The 15,002-nt window shown below is 43.8% G+C and overlaps 5 protein-coding genes across 7 annotated transcripts; 1 reads left to right on the top strand and 4 right to left on the bottom strand.

Annotated features, from left to right (window-relative positions):
• Positions 1 to 546: 546 nt before the first annotated feature.
• Positions 547 to 3,335, bottom strand: LOC6563185 (protein spartin). 3 transcript variants are annotated; one of them, XM_032737256.2, is made up of 4 exons: positions 3,225 to 3,334; positions 2,962 to 3,163; positions 1,060 to 2,570; positions 547 to 982 (listed from the first exon to the last, which is right to left on the bottom strand). In XM_032737256.2, exons 3-4 carry the CDS (start codon positions 2,553 to 2,555, stop codon positions 751 to 753), a joined length of 1,728 nt encoding a protein of 575 aa, XP_032593147.1. In that variant the 5' UTR covers positions 2,556 to 2,570; positions 2,962 to 3,163; positions 3,225 to 3,334; the 3' UTR covers positions 547 to 750. The 3 variants fall into 3 exon arrangements, with proteins under 3 accessions (XP_032593147.1, XP_032593146.1, XP_001990686.2); XM_032737255.2 differs by lacking the exon at positions 2,962 to 3,163 and having other exon boundaries at positions 3,225 to 3,335; XM_001990650.3 differs by lacking the exons at positions 2,962 to 3,163; positions 3,225 to 3,334 and adding an exon at positions 2,749 to 2,858.
• A 662-nt stretch (positions 3,336 to 3,997) lies between these two features.
• On the bottom strand, positions 3,998 to 9,275 carry LOC6563184 (importin-5). The gene is made up of 5 exons (XM_001990649.2): positions 9,093 to 9,275; positions 7,734 to 7,883; positions 6,570 to 7,664; positions 5,144 to 6,494; positions 3,998 to 5,073 (listed from the first exon to the last, which is right to left on the bottom strand). Exons 1-5 carry the CDS (start codon positions 9,171 to 9,173, stop codon positions 4,430 to 4,432), a joined length of 3,321 nt encoding a protein of 1,106 aa, XP_001990685.1. The 5' UTR covers positions 9,174 to 9,275; the 3' UTR covers positions 3,998 to 4,429.
• Positions 9,276 to 9,884: 609 nt separating this feature from the next.
• On the top strand, positions 9,885 to 10,818 carry LOC6563183. The gene is made up of 2 exons (XM_001990648.3): positions 9,885 to 10,439; positions 10,504 to 10,818. Exons 1-2 carry the CDS (start codon positions 9,905 to 9,907, stop codon positions 10,764 to 10,766), a joined length of 798 nt encoding a protein of 265 aa, XP_001990684.1. The 5' UTR covers positions 9,885 to 9,904; the 3' UTR covers positions 10,767 to 10,818.
• On the bottom strand, positions 10,733 to 11,681 carry LOC6563182 (structure-specific endonuclease subunit SLX1 homolog; the record flags this gene model as incomplete). The annotated part of the gene is made up of 1 exon (XM_032737022.1): positions 10,733 to 11,681. A coding segment is annotated over one exon (867 nt), but the record flags the coding sequence as incomplete, so codon positions are not given.
• Positions 11,682 to 12,207: 526 nt separating this feature from the next.
• LOC6563201 (mediator of RNA polymerase II transcription subunit 31) lies at positions 12,208 to 13,978 on the bottom strand. The gene is made up of 3 exons (XM_032737367.2): positions 13,469 to 13,978; positions 13,133 to 13,222; positions 12,208 to 13,029 (listed from the first exon to the last, which is right to left on the bottom strand). The coding sequence occupies exons 1-3, from the start codon at positions 13,494 to 13,496 to the stop codon at positions 12,263 to 12,265; spliced, it is 885 nt and encodes a 294-aa protein (XP_032593258.1). The 5' UTR covers positions 13,497 to 13,978; the 3' UTR covers positions 12,208 to 12,262.
• Positions 13,979 to 15,002: the final 1,024 nt, after the last annotated feature.

Here is a 15,002-nt window from a genome sequence, read left to right on the forward strand (position 1 = left end):
TTAAACTAGTTTTTAATACAACGGCTTATTGTAATATTGCAATCAATCTAATATTATAATTTGTTCCAATTAGGGTAAATTTTGGCTGAAAGGCAAAATATGGAAATCGCGAGGAAAACGCGTGTGCTGCAGAAAAACGCGCGGTAAGCAGCTGATTTAACATTTTCTGTCAACCTTGTTAACATAACACTCTGTTGCGCATATACGTCACAACAGAGAAAAACTTCCGTTATTTTGAAATTTATAAGGTAAATATACAGATATGAGATTTTATTTTAAAATGTCTTTTTTATAAAACACAAATATTTGTAATTACTATTTCAATGATTATTGTCAAAATTCGCTAGGTGACATGTGCAATGCGTTACCTTCTATATTTCGTTCATGAATTCATTACATTGGTGTTTATTTACTGTAAAGCTCAGGGGAGCTGCTAACTACTCGTCGTAAACTTTTAACTAACAGAGAGAGAGAGTCAATCTCTCAGACTGGTATTTAACATATGCAAGTTTGCTCAAATTTAAGCGGTAAAATTAAAAACAATAATTTCTGTTTTATCTATTTATTAATTACTAAACGAAGAGCATTAATTATAAGTTTCGGGGTCTAGCTGAACTAACATATAAATATCAATAAATTCAATGGAAAGCTAAACAATATACGAACTAACTAAAACTAGCCGAGATTCTCTACAAAATATCAACAAAATTATTTGGAAAGTATTTCAATGCAAATTCCGAACATTGTGGCCTATTCCTTGAGGGCTCGCAAGTCCGGATAAAGTGCGCCTGCATTTATATAATGAGATTCAGGTTTGCGCAAATCACGCTTAGAGCCAACGACGACAGCTTGGCCCGTTTTCTTAACCAGCTTCTTGGCCAGTCCCTTTGGTGTAATATAGTTGACATTATTGCTAATGATAAACGCATTGCCAACAGTATCAAAAGTGCCGCTGGCCAAATTGCCAGCTGGAGAACCGTATCTGGGAATGCACAGAGAGGATAATTTATTATTATTTTATATTATTAACCAGGAGAAAAACGAAGAAAACAAACGCACTTATGTTCAATGATTTTAACCGAATTCTCACTCAAACTGTTGCCCAATATTTTGGCGGATGTTTCCAGGCCATCGAAGACGGTGCTGAAACCCTCAACGGCACCGGCGGCAATTGTCATGGCGCCCTCCATGGCGCTATTTGCCTGGCTGCTGTCGTAGCCAAAGCCCTTTTGCAGCAGCCGCGAGCCTTGGGTCTGGACATGCGGTGCCAAGTAGCCACCCACAGCCATCGCAGCGGTGCCCACCTTGCCAGCTATCCATCCGGTCACTCCGGCCGCGGCATGCGTGACCTTTTGGGCAACCTCAACGCCCGTTTGCACCGAACTGGGCACCTGGGTCTGGCCATCGGGGGCAGCTGGTGTCATTTTTGAGATTAGATAGGGCGTTGATTTCATCATTAGGCCACCGGTCTTCTCGGCACCTTTGACCAGATTGCGCGCTATGAAATCCGCTGCGCACACAATGTGCTTGGAGACCTGCTCGGAACTGGTGGTCGCATCCGAGAGGCCGTCAGCGCGTCGTGTGCGCGGCGATTGCAGCTGCTCCACAGTGTCCGCCAGCACGGCCTCGAGCAGATCGAGAAAGAATTGTTGCAAATCAGCCATTTGCTCCTCCTCCGTTTCCCCGGCGCTCGTGCTCAGCGGACGCTCTGGCTGCATCAGCATTATGCCAAAGGCATTCCCCGGCTGCACTGATTCCATGTCCGGCAATATGAAGGCGCCGTATTCGGTGCGATAGCAATGGGATACACTGGGTACCAGCGGATATAGCCAGACGGTTGACTGATCCTGATCCTGATCCTGATCCCGATCCCGATCCGGATCCGGTTGGTGTTGCTGCATATCGCATTGGATAAAGTAAATGCCGCTCAAATATTTCCATTTGCCGCCAACGGTGCACATTATTAGCGACATTTTGGTGCTGCCCGTCAGGGTGATCACCTGGCCACTGGCTTCGATGCGATAGAGCTTCACCTGCGCCTGGAACAGTTCATCCAGCTGCGCCTCGGCATCGTGGCTGGCTAGCAGTTGACGCAGTCCCACAGCCAACTCCCTGTAAGTTTTGGGCTGGCCACTGGCATTGGCCACATCGTAGAATGTCGCTGGATTCTCCGCCAGCAGTGGTCGCTTGCTGGCCATCGGTCCATCCGCTTGCTCGTGCTCGTGTGCCTCCATGGCGCCCTCATCGATGGGCGACTGCTTGGCGCCGAGCACCTTCAGGCGATAGCTGACCTCCGTCTTGGCGCTCTTTAGTTTCTGTATGATGGCACAGGCATCGTTCCACTGCTCCTGCACCGCATCGATCTCATCGGGCAGGCCCACGGGTATGGCGAATGTCTCCTCGATCATCTGTAGTGCCAGCTCGTAGGCGCCAATGGCAGCTGTCAGGGATTCCGACTCCTCGTGACTGATGGCCAGCTCCACTTGTGCCATGGCTGCCTTGTGGGAGAGCTTAATCTTCTCATGGGCCTCGAGGAACTCCGATTCCGTCGACATGACGGCGCTGAGCAACTGCAGTGGATGAAACTCGATTAATTATTAAACTATTCAACTATATTCAACTATTATTTATTTCATATAAAGCAACAACAAAAATTCTTTGAGATCGTTAAACTGATTTTATTAATGTAAACTTATTTTTATAGAAAAAAAGAAAAGAGAGAAAAAATATTGTTTTTTTTAGACAAACTTGTTGATAGAGCTCGCTGGCCATTTTGTCGCTGCTGAAAGACCAATGAAAACTGAAATGGCTGAAAATCTCGCAAGGGATGCTTTGCCAACTTTTCATCAGACACGCCACAAATTGCATTACACATTCTATTAAAGCGATGATGGCAGCCCTCCCCACACGCATCTCTTCCCCCGTTTTGCCAACCACCCACTTGTTGCACTCTCAACTTACTTTTACTTTTATGTATAACTGTTTTATTCGCTCTGCTCACGTCCTGTTTGCCTTCCAATGCATCCGGGAATGTCGTCAGATAGTGGGAGACAGAAAGAGCGAGAGAGCGGGCGTGAGAGCGAACGGGATGGCCGGATGCTGATTAATCACCGCTTTTTTTGATAAATGGCGCAGTCTATGCCTATGTCAATAATTCATTGCGCTAAAAATATGTGAACACGTATTTTGTACTTTGATTTCATCATTTTTGTTATACTGCTTACCTTTTCTAAGTGTATTGCCATTTCATGCAGCTGCTGCTGGCGCTCTATTCACATTGTCTTTGAGTACGCAAAAGGAATTTGCGAATCATAAAAATAAATAGTTTTTGTTTTTGCTTTGATTGTTTTTATCGCTGCTGCTGCGTCGGCTTCTGCTGCTGTGTCTGCTGCTACTGCAACAGCTGTTACTGCTACACGTTCCAGCAAGCTGTCACACAACACTGTTATGTCAAGCGGTCGTAACGTAACATTAAGCTGCTTGACAGCTCAACTTATACATTTCTGAGCTTATATTTTGTAAAGCTTTTCAGCGTCACCAAAATATAAGACTTGTTTGGTTAGCTCAAATAAATAAATGCTAAAATCTTGTTGTTTTTCTTTAATGTTTAACTTATATTAAAAAAATACATTTTAAAAATCTGTTTACATTTTTTAAAGATTGTCATGTTTTTCTTAACAATGATATTTCATCTGAAATTTAGAATAAACAATGCAAACCCATCCCATTTTAAAAAACGAAACCGATTTCGAGCACATTATTTTTTCTTTCGTTTTTATTTTATTAATTTAAAATACACATTCTTGAATCTTTTATTTTTTACACAATTCGTTCGTTTCGGACTACATTCACATCCTATCAAGGGGTATGGGCTGGCGAAAGGAGATGGCCGTATAAATATATTTAAATATATTTATATAATATTATATAACGAAAATAATCAATTGGAACTTGTTAATATGATGAAACATAAAAAAAAAATGTTCAATTCAACATGTCAAATTCTAACGAGACGCAGACTTTTTTAATTGGTTTTCCTTCCAAAAACTTTCCCTTGCGGGAGCGGGAGACGAGTTTCGATTGAAATCACAATATATATATATATATATATGTATATATATATATAGAATTATAAGCCCTATTGGCACATATAATTTGTATATATGTGAAGTTGATTTATGTTTATATATAAGTTATATATATATATATATGTAAGTTTTGTTATAACGTAATTTTTAACGCATTTGGCGAGAACTTGCTCCATCAAATGTGACGAATAACGAAGAGAAAAAAAGCATTCTGCTTTTCCTATATTTTTCAGCCGATGATTTCAATGTCAAAATCCTAGTATTCTTCTTTTTTTTAGGTTTTCTTTGTTAATGCATATATAATGGAGCTGAAGGCTGCTCTAGCTGCAGGAGCTGCTTTTTTAGGTTGCGGTTGGTGGTGCAGTGGCCAGCTCCCGATAGGCATCCTGGAGCGCCTGCTGCTGCTCGGGACTCAAGGTGCTCGCGCAGGCCTGCATCACATCCGGATTGGATTCAATTTGCTTGACAATGGTTAACATGCGGGTGCCCGATGGACTCTGCGCCTCGAGCACCTTGGTGCAGAAGGTGTCCGCAATTATCGATACGATGCGTGGCAGATTACAATTGTTGGCGCCCAAAATCACTGGATGATTGGCCTCAATCAGATCGCACAGATAGCCATAGATGTGGGCGGCTTCCTCGGGATCTTCGGATATGGGCAGGCTGGCGAACCAAACGCCAATCAGCTCATCCAAATTGGTCAATGCGCTCTTGTTGTATTTGAGTATCTTGGCAAATGCCGATATCACATTCTCCGTCGCATTTATGTTTTCCACATCGCGTGCCCGCGGATCGTTGATGACCTGCACCAGCAGTGGAATGATCTGGGCGCATGTATGCGCAAACTGATCGCCAGCAAATTGGCCCAAAACACCGCAGCCATACGCAGCCGCCTGGCGCACATCCGGCGACTTATCCACCACATACTGCAGCAGAGCAGGCGTAAAAATATGCTGATACGGCGTACAAGCAGGTCCACAGAATTCTACAAAATAATAGATTCGATTTGATTAGGAAATTGGAGTTTGGATTCAGTTCTCAATTGCACAAATTACCAATAAGATCATCGAAAACACAAATGCCCCACTGGCGATCGGCGAACGGACGATTGGGATCGAGAAGCTTGACAAAGTGCGGTGCCACCTGGTCGAAGGCGGGCAAAAACTGCTCCTTGCTGGTTAGGAAGAGGGCGTGTATGATGTCCACCACCTTGGATAGTATATAGATGTCGGTGTCATCCTGTTCGGCCAGCTCCTCCTCAACGCCATCATCGTAATCCTCCTCGGTGCGGGCAGCCAGACGCTTATCGGCACGCTCGAAATGCTCCAGGACATACTTATTGATTATCTCCAGCACCAGTTTCATGGACTCCTCGTTAAGGCAGTTGGGGCCAAGGGTCTCAATGCATTTCGCCAGCGAATTGAGCAACTCGGATTGCACATCCGGCTCCGGTTCGGTATTGATCACCTTAATCAGTTCAGGACAAATGTACAGCCACATGCCAACCAAATAGTTTGGTCCCTTGATCTTGGCGCAGTCCAGCAAATACGGTAACGATTCGGCTGCCGCCGATCGAACGCCATCGTGGAAATAAAACTTGAGCAAGGGCAGCATGAGGCGGACCACCTCCTCGGCGTGCTCGGCGAAGCCCTCCTTCAGTTCGCGTGCATAGCAGACGAGCATCTCGCAGGCGGATGCCTTGTCCTCCATGCCGGCGGTGCGTATGGCAAAGTTCTGCTGTTCACCGAGGGTGATGAACGACCATTCGACATCGCCCTCGAGATCCTCGACCTCGTCGTTGTCGAGCAGCGCCACTTCCGGTTTCATGGCAGCGGTGCGCATCACCGGACCCATAACCAACGGCAAATACTGCTCGAATTGCTTGCCCAAAATCTTGCACATGCGCGCCCATGCGGTAATCAGATACGATGTCTGCGGATCATCATCGGGCAGTTCACCCTCGGTGTGGGTCTTCAGCAGCATGTCCATCACCTCGCCGGCATCGCCAATGAACTTCTCGCGACCGACAGCGAGACCGATGAGGCTAACACACTCGATGGTCTTGCCGCGCAGCATGCGCAACTCCTCCGAATTGGCATTCTGGATGATGAACTTGAGGCAGGGCATCAGGCGATCGTAGTAAGCGACAAATTCCTGTTCGCACGTATCCGCCACAGAGGCAATGGTGGTCACCACCTGCTCCAGCACCAGTTTGTTGCCCTTCTCGACAAGCTCGGTGAACTTCGAGTTGAGAATGTTCTCCAGTTTGCCCATGATTGCGTCCAAATAGCGTGTCAATATATGTTTGGGGCAATCCTCGCTGAAGTTAACCAAAGCGGCACCGGCATGCGCCTGCACGCGCGGATTCTGCTCATCGTCCAGCAGCAGCAGCAGGCCGGGCACAACCTGTGTTCATATAGAGTCGAATACAATTTGAGTCAGTGGGAAAGCAATTACAGAAATTACAGGGTATCTGCGTACCTGTTCGTGGAACTTCTTCTCAAAGGTCGGTGCAAAATCGGTGGACATTTGGCCGATGGCATTGCAGGCGGCGTATCGCACACGGGGATTGGGATCGCGCAGATAGTTGAGGACACCAGACATCACCTGATCGAGTATGGCCTCCATTTGCTTGTGGCAACCCTCACCAATCGCTGAGATAGCCATGAGAGCGGCGAACCGATGCTTCCAATCGGTATGATTCAGCATGCCCGGCAAGGCGTTCATCACATGGGGCAACACCATTTTGCCGCCAAGGCCGCAGGCCAAGCGATCCAGCGATGATTCGGCAATCACATTGTTGTCGCTGTGATCATCCTCATTGATGATATCGGCTGTCGCCCAGTTCTCGTCCTCATCCAGATCGGTCATCATTTGCAGCACGAGCGGAATGAGAGCGACAATATATTTCTCGGCACGCTTGCGCACCATCGCTGGTGCATTCTCCGATAGCGAGACCATCACCTCGAGCACCAGATGCCGCCAGCTATCCTCAAAGTCCAGCGAGCTGAACACCTTCATGCACATCTCAAAGATGTACTCGAGCTGTGCTCGCAAGAATTTCGGACAATTCTCGGTCATGTCGATGAGCAGCTTGAGCAAACTTTGATCGTCCTGCGCCTCAATCGTTTCGCCCGTGATGACAAGCATCCGTGGCAACAGATCCCCGAAATGCTTGTATATGGTCACCTCCTTCTCCTTGTCGTGGTACAGAATGAAGGCGCCAATGGCACGGACGGCCTGAACACGCACCTCAGCATCGCCGGTATTCTCCATGCTCTTGGCCAGCATCTGTTTGATCAGATCGATGTATTGCGTCTCCTGGTTGCCAAAGATCGAGGGCACACTGCTGAAGATGCGCAGTGCCGACTCCTGCAGCTGGGGCGTTGGCGAATTGGCGCATTGGAACAGAAACTGTAGGATGTCCGGCCACTGATTGTTGCCATCCTCGTCGATCAGGCTGCGTGCCACCTCGGCGATCACTTCGCATATCTTGCGACGCAGCTGCGGTGTCACATCCTGTTGCACGGCCATCAAAATCTGCTGCAACAGCTGATTCTGCGAGTCCACGGGCAACTGCAAGTCGCAAATACACGCAAATAATTATCAACATTTTCCTCATTTAATACAAGTAGAAATTCATACCCCTTTGTAGAACTCGAGAAATTCAGATGTGAAGAGGCGACGCAGCAGAACTGCGGCCATTTGGCGCGCCTCCTCCGATTGTTGGCCATTGTGAATGTTGCCCAGCAGGTGTGTTACCTTCAGTTCCCGGGAAATCTTGTTGTACGCTTCCTGCAAGCAGAGTTTAGCAGTTTCATCATTTAAACGACAAGTAGAAGATGACACAGGGTGATTCAGGTTATGGATCAAAGTTCTTTCTTGCTTGCTTTGAATTACATTTTTTATTAACATAAAAACTTAAACTTAAATATTAATGAGAATCACATTTAACACTTGTGAAAAAGGCAGCTGGCAGCGCCCCATTTTTAATTATAATTAATATAGCAAATTTATGTTTGTTTACAATAGCGCCAGCTGCTGTGGGTGTGGTGTTGCCACCCTGTTCGTATTTTTTAATGTCTGACGTTAATTTTAGTGCACTTTCAAATAGAATATAAAAGCTTTGCTGATGTCCTTAACACAAATCCTGTTTAGTTTGTGCTGCACAGTGTACGGTTGTTCGTGCCTCTGTTTGTTGGTTACCGCTAACTGAACTAAATATGTTTGTATATAGATCTTTGTAGGTGTGTGTGTGGCCATGTGTGTGTGTGTGCAAGAAAACAACTGCAGTACAAGGCAGAGCGTGGTATATTGGGTGGCGCCAAGGTCAACAGCTGTAATGCGTCCGTGCGACGACTGTCGGCTTTATCGGGCCTGATACCCAATATTCAATATGTCTATGTATATATATTAAATATATACAAACAGATTGCATATCGCATTATGCGTCATCATTAGCAATAATGAAATTATTATCACATGCGCTTTGTTTCCGTTTTGCATGCGTGTAACACAAAATTATGCGTGGCTGTTTGTGAAATCATTTAAGAAAATAAGCGCTTAGCAGCAGCAATAAAAAATTATTCAAATATATATGTACAATAGTTCCATATGAATTGTACAATTTGTCTTTTCGCTTTGTGCGGGGCACACACACAAACACACGCACCCATAAGCAAAAACACACACACACAGGCGCGCTGACATGCGAATGTCGTAACTAAAAGGGAAACGAAAACACGTTTTGTGCGCTCTGAAATAGAATGCACAATGATGTTGATGATGTTGGATGATGATAATGATGATGATGATTCAGGGCGTCTTATTGTATACCAAAAATATTCATATTATTTGCTGCACATACATTTGCAGAAGATTAAGCATTTGACTGCTGGCCGAATTTAAGCGTTATACTATATACAATTTAAACAATTGCGCAGTTGTCTGCCGTGAAATGTGCATTTAATTTTTTTCTTTTGAGGTGGGGGGAGCCGAACTTACCTCAGCCTGTTTTCGCACTTCGTTGTCCACGGACAACAGGGAGCTGAGGAGCTGTTGGAATTGTGCCTGGTCTGCAGCCATATTTCGATTTGCAGTTTTCACACGGTTTAACAACAGTAAATGAAAAACACACAATTTTCACAATCTGCACGCGACGAAGCCGCTTAAAAAAGAGCAGAACAATAGAAAGCAATGCCGGGTTGCCAAAAATTCCAAATTTATTTTTTTTTTAAATTTTTTTTTATAGCGTATGTACTTAAAGTACACGATTGCCTTGACACTTGGATTGCGGCAGCTATACAAATAAGCTGTTTAAGTTAAAGTCCAAGCAAATAGGAAATAAAGAATTTAAATTTGTATTTGGGATATTTCCTAGCAATTTATGTGGCAATACTGGCAACAAAAAGCACGCTTGTCCACGCGCAATTATCGATAATTTTTGGCGCGAAATGTATTTGCCAGAGCAGCAAGCGATATTCTGCTAAATGTTGAAATGAGCATTTTGAAAACAATGCCCGAATTTGTACAAGCCATTATTATTAAAATACATGCATACAATGAATACCTATAGATAGTAGTAGTACTGCTGAAGGAAATGCAATGAAAATTCGAGGCTAGGTAAGTTTTAAGCATAACGCCAGTTTCAATTGTACTGTAATTATGCTCAATATTCTTGTCGAATTGGTATGCTCTATGTTAACTAACAGCAACCAGTGTTGCTCATAATCGTTGTTTACATGTAAGCAAAACAATCAATACAAAAAAACAAACCGAAGTAAAAACGCACAAACAAAAAAAAAGTGAACGACAAAATGAGCACAAGAATTTGCGCTTATAAAGATTGTAATAATTTCTATTTTCGCCAAGATAACAGTGTCTGCCATGACGTCACTTTGTTTGCATTCCCAAAGGACCCGAAACGAGCAGCGCAATGGCGTCTGCTGGGCCAAGTGCATCCCAAAATTGGCACAAAACAATTGTATATGTGCTCCAAGCATTTCGATGCCAAATATCTATCGACAAACAAGAATCGCCGCATTCTGCTCGGCGAAGCGATGCCATTTTCCTTTGCAGCCAGCAAAAGCAATACAATCTTAATCGATGATGAGGATCAGGATCAAGAGCAAGATCAACAAATGACACCCACATCGTCGACAGCCAAGGAAAGCTATTACATCAATCCGAGAGACGATGATGATAATAACCCGACTTGCTCGTCGACACAGCAAAGCTACTACATCAATCTGGATGATGATACGCTGAGCATTGACAAAGTCGTCATGGTCGAGTCAACGAGCACAACACAAGCGATCAAGGAGGACCCAGAGCCGGATCTATTGGAAAAAAGTGAGTGAATAGAATACACCAAAATATTAACTACCTAACTTATTTATTTTTGTACATTTTTAAGTTGAAGTCAGCATTGTGCCGCCAACTTCTAGCAAACGCGCCCGTTCAATCAGCCCGGCTTTAGCGGAGGAGGAGGAGGAGGAGCTGACGGATGATCACTTAATCGATGCCGGCGAGGTATCCATCTTCAAGTTCAAAGGCGAACAATATGTGCAAATGTCCAGGGAATACTATCTGCAGGAGAAACGCCAAATGTTAAATCAGCTACTCCACTATAAACGTATTTTGGCCCAAATCAATAAGGCCATGATGAAGACCTTATAAAACGCATATTTTATTTATATCAAAACAGACAGAGATATTGGTTTTTCTTCAAGGGGTTAGCTGCTGCTCCACGTCGCTGTCCACATCGGGCACATCATCGCTGAGCTCGTCGCATGCTACATCATCGCTGTCCTGGTCCGTCTCCGTGAAACCACCTTGGCGCCGCAATAGTTCGGCCCAGCTGAGGGGCAACTCGCAGAGCGGACAAGTGCCGCCAATGGGTATATACTGGCCGGGTTGATCGCCCAGCAAGTAGCTGGCCAGGCACAGCATGTGGCAGGTCAGCGGGCAGCTGGCACGCAGGCAGCCGAGCAGGCGGCAACGCTCCGCTGGCTCCACCCGCTGCATGCACAGGTGGCACTCCAACGACCGATTGGAGGCAACAGCTTGCTCCGGCTGCTTAGCCGTTATGGCCACCTTGCCACTAACGATGCGCACATGTGGCGGCAGTGGCACAACAAATCCACGCTCACACTCGCTCTCCAGCCAGCGAACAGTGAGCGGCAATCGATGCCACGGCCCAATGCCCAACATCCGATTGACTATACGGAAATTGTAATCGAAGTGCGTTTCTCGCGGCTGTTTGCGTCGCAGCTCCGGATAGCACTTGAGGCGTGTGGAGAGTGCGGGTTGTTGCCACGCCCATTCGAATTGTAGCGCAGCTATATTGTTGGGAAAACCATGGACAATCATCACCATCTGCCAGGGTCCCTTGCGGCTCGTCTTGTGTGCCCCACCAAAATCACAGCCACGATTGTGTTGCCCGATCCGACGCTTGGGATTGACGGTGAAGCCCACATAGCACTTGCCGCGATAGCGTGCGTCCAAGCTCTGGCTGCACAGCAAATAGACGCCATAGAAGCGTCCCTTCTGGGCCAGCACTTCGCCCGAATCGCCTGCAATTTGTTTGGGTTTTTCGTTAGTTAATCAACTACTACAATCGACCAACAATTAAAGGTAGCGATGGGGCAAGAAGTAGACTACAACTATACACACCTAATGCGATACAAACTTCAATTATACAGTCCAACTTGCCTATAGTAAACTGAACTGTATACATATATAATATATAAGGGTTTTCTTGGACTGCACTGCAAGCAACTTTGACTGTAATTTAAAAACAGCGACAGGCAAAGTAAAAAGCAGCCTCCGACAAAAATCAGACATTCCTAAAGAGATGTATACCCCTCAATTATACAGTGAATCTTGCATATAATAAACTAAACTAAATATATATATAACAATAATAAAATATATACGGTTTTTGGAACTTCCCTATAAGGAACTTCGACTGTATAACTGTCGCTCATCCTTAAACTCTAAATCATGGTGTACCTATATATATATATATACATATGTATATATGTTTGTTTGGTATATATATATATATAGTAAATATGTTACACCTTGCTCCAAAGAGTCTCCATTTCTTCCACTTCACTTTACGCTAATTCTAATTTATTTTGCTCTTCTTTTTGTGTGTAAATAGCCGTTTGCTAATTTAAATCTAGTTTCATAGTTCCGCTGGCAGCCAGGCCATTCATTTGTTGTTGTTGCTGCTGCTGTTGTTGTTGTTGCTGTTGTGGTTGTTGTTGCTGCTGTTGTTGCTGCTGCTGCTGTTGTTGCTGTATCACTGACGAAACCTGAGTTGCAGCTTGAGCTGGCTCCCTGGACGCCAATGGCTGCTGCTGCTGCTGCTGTTGGCTGTTGCTCTGTGAGGATGCTGGCACTGTTGCCGTTGAGCTGTTGCCGCTGCCGCTGCTGCTGCCATTCTGCAGCGTTGCCTGCTGCTGCGGATTGGTGGCCTCAGTGCCTGCCACTGTTGCAGCTTCGCTTGGCGCTAAAATGTTGCCACCACCATTGCTTTGTTGTTGCTGCTGCTGCTGTTGTTGTTGTTGCTGTGGTTGTGTAAGTTGCTGTTGCTGCTGCGTTTGTTGTTGTTGCTGCTGCTGCTGCTGTTGTTGTTGTGTCGTTGCTGCTGCGGCTGCTGCAGCTGCAGCTGCATTCTCCTGCACCGAATTGATCAGTTTGATGCGCTTGCGTGTGTAATGCTGCCACTGGAGTATGGCCTGATCGTCGATGAACTTGCAGCACTGATTGTTCACAATCTCGCGGCGAAAGTGCTCGTATTGCAGCAGATCGAGAAAATATAGGCACATCGGATACATTAAATACTTGGCATAGTCCGGCTCCTTCCAGTACTGCAGATACTTGAGGTAGTTGATAAACGATGGATCCTTAAAGTAGCCACGCTGAGCCAGAACTGCAACAATTCAAAATATACATAAGTGTCTATATATATATATATATATATATATATATATATATATATATATATATATATATATATATATGAGCCGACTTACAGTTGAGATAGTTTGGATTGGAAAGGCATTGCACAAACTCCAGTTCGATTTGCCAGCGTCTTTTTTGTTGCTCCTCCGATTCGATGGCCGCTAAACGGAAACGGGACCGGAATTAATTAATTAATGTTTGTGCATTTTGTTGCTGTTTCATGGAATTAAGTAAATCGTGTTTATTATTATTGCACAATATGCCACTACGAGAATTGATTGATGAACTAAAAGCATGTACAGATATTAAACAATATTACAATTATAATCAAAGTGAAATGCATAATAAAGGTGTTTTATTTACTTTTTTTTTTCATTTTGTTGTTTTTTTTTTTTGGGTTTACTTACTCTTACCCTTTCCGTACATTTTGGCCATTTTTCTAGCTGTTGTGGAAAGGGTTTCGCTGGCTTTGCGTTTTTTCAGTTTGTTTGTTTGGCTAATTCTTCAGGTGTTTTCTTGATGTTTTTGTTGTGGTTGTTGTATTTGTTGTTGTTGTTGTGCTTGGGTGTGATTTCTCGTGTGTGCTTCAAAATTGTACATAACACAAAAATCATAAATTACACATAATAAAAATGTATACAACTCGCTGCTAGCTGCGTGTTTGTGTCTGTGTCTGTGTCAGTGGCTGTGTGTGCGTGAGAGAGATAATTGAAAAGGATATCAAAAAGCGCATACAAACACAAAAAACGGAACAGAACGGCACTTAAAACGTAAATCAACTATGAATCTTTATGTCGCTCCTTTATTTTGTTGGGTGATATTCTTGTTGTGGTAAGCAAATTAATTAAATTTAATTGTTATTTTCAGCTACAAACCGTAAGTGTTCATGTCAGCGTGACCGAATCTCAAAAGCAACAAAATACTCTTATCCACAGTGATTTATACCAAAAAATATACTGACAAAAAACTACAGTTGTCATTTTTAAAATTGCAACCAATCACGTTTGTGACAATTAGTCATTATAATAATTTAATTAATTCATGTAATAATTACATTTCGTGAGTGCTTTCATTTATTTGAATAGCAACTCAGCTATTTTTTTACTCACTTAACGAAAGACTGAGTGCGCCTCCCTAACAAAGTTAAATTGTTATCGGTCTTAGACACTGGCAGAAAAATATTTAAATTTAATGTGGCGAGTATAGGACTTGAATAGAAATGATATGCAGTATTTTTCAATATTTCTTTTGTTTACTATTATTATGACTACAGTTCATGTTTCGAAATCGCAGTCCGATAATATTAATATTGTCAAAATAATATAATGAAAACTCGCTAAACTGTTATACGCCGAATTAACAACAGTGAATGATAATTGGAGTGCGGTTTCTCTTGTTGCTGCTCAGTGTTGGTGCTCAGAGCGTACTCAGTTGCTCGCTTTCTCGTCTTTCGCTCTCTCGTCGCTCGCTGAATTTCAATTTTGTTTTGCTGCTCATTCGTGTTCTGGCATTTGAGGCGTACGGACGTCGTGGTCGGTTTCGCGGACGCTTGTTTGTTTGTTGCTGCGAAAATATCGTTTTACAAAATAGTTGAACAAATATATGCATACGCGTACATACAAGTGTATATATATGTATTTTAAGAAAATCGAAATCATAATAGAAAATACAAATCAAAAGCAAAAGCAAATATATAAGTGAGTAGATTCCAAGAAATCACAAGTGCGTATGCCGCCGACACATGTACATAAATTATATACATACATACATAGTAATGTGTGCGTATGTGTGTGTGTGTTTTTGAGTGAGTGAGTGAGTAAGTGAATGTGTGTGTGTGTTGTGTATGTGTGTACGAGTGAGTGAGTGAGGTGTAAAATAAAATTCACAAAGCGGGTAAATAAATGAATTAAATTCTATATACATAAAAAAGTGTGCAGAGAG

Source organism: Drosophila grimshawi, unplaced genomic scaffold (assembly GCF_018153295.1).
Source record: "Drosophila grimshawi isolate 15287-2541.00 unplaced genomic scaffold, ASM1815329v1 contig_311, whole genome shotgun sequence".
NCBI classification, from domain to species: domain Eukaryota; kingdom Metazoa; phylum Arthropoda; class Insecta; order Diptera; family Drosophilidae; genus Drosophila; species Drosophila grimshawi.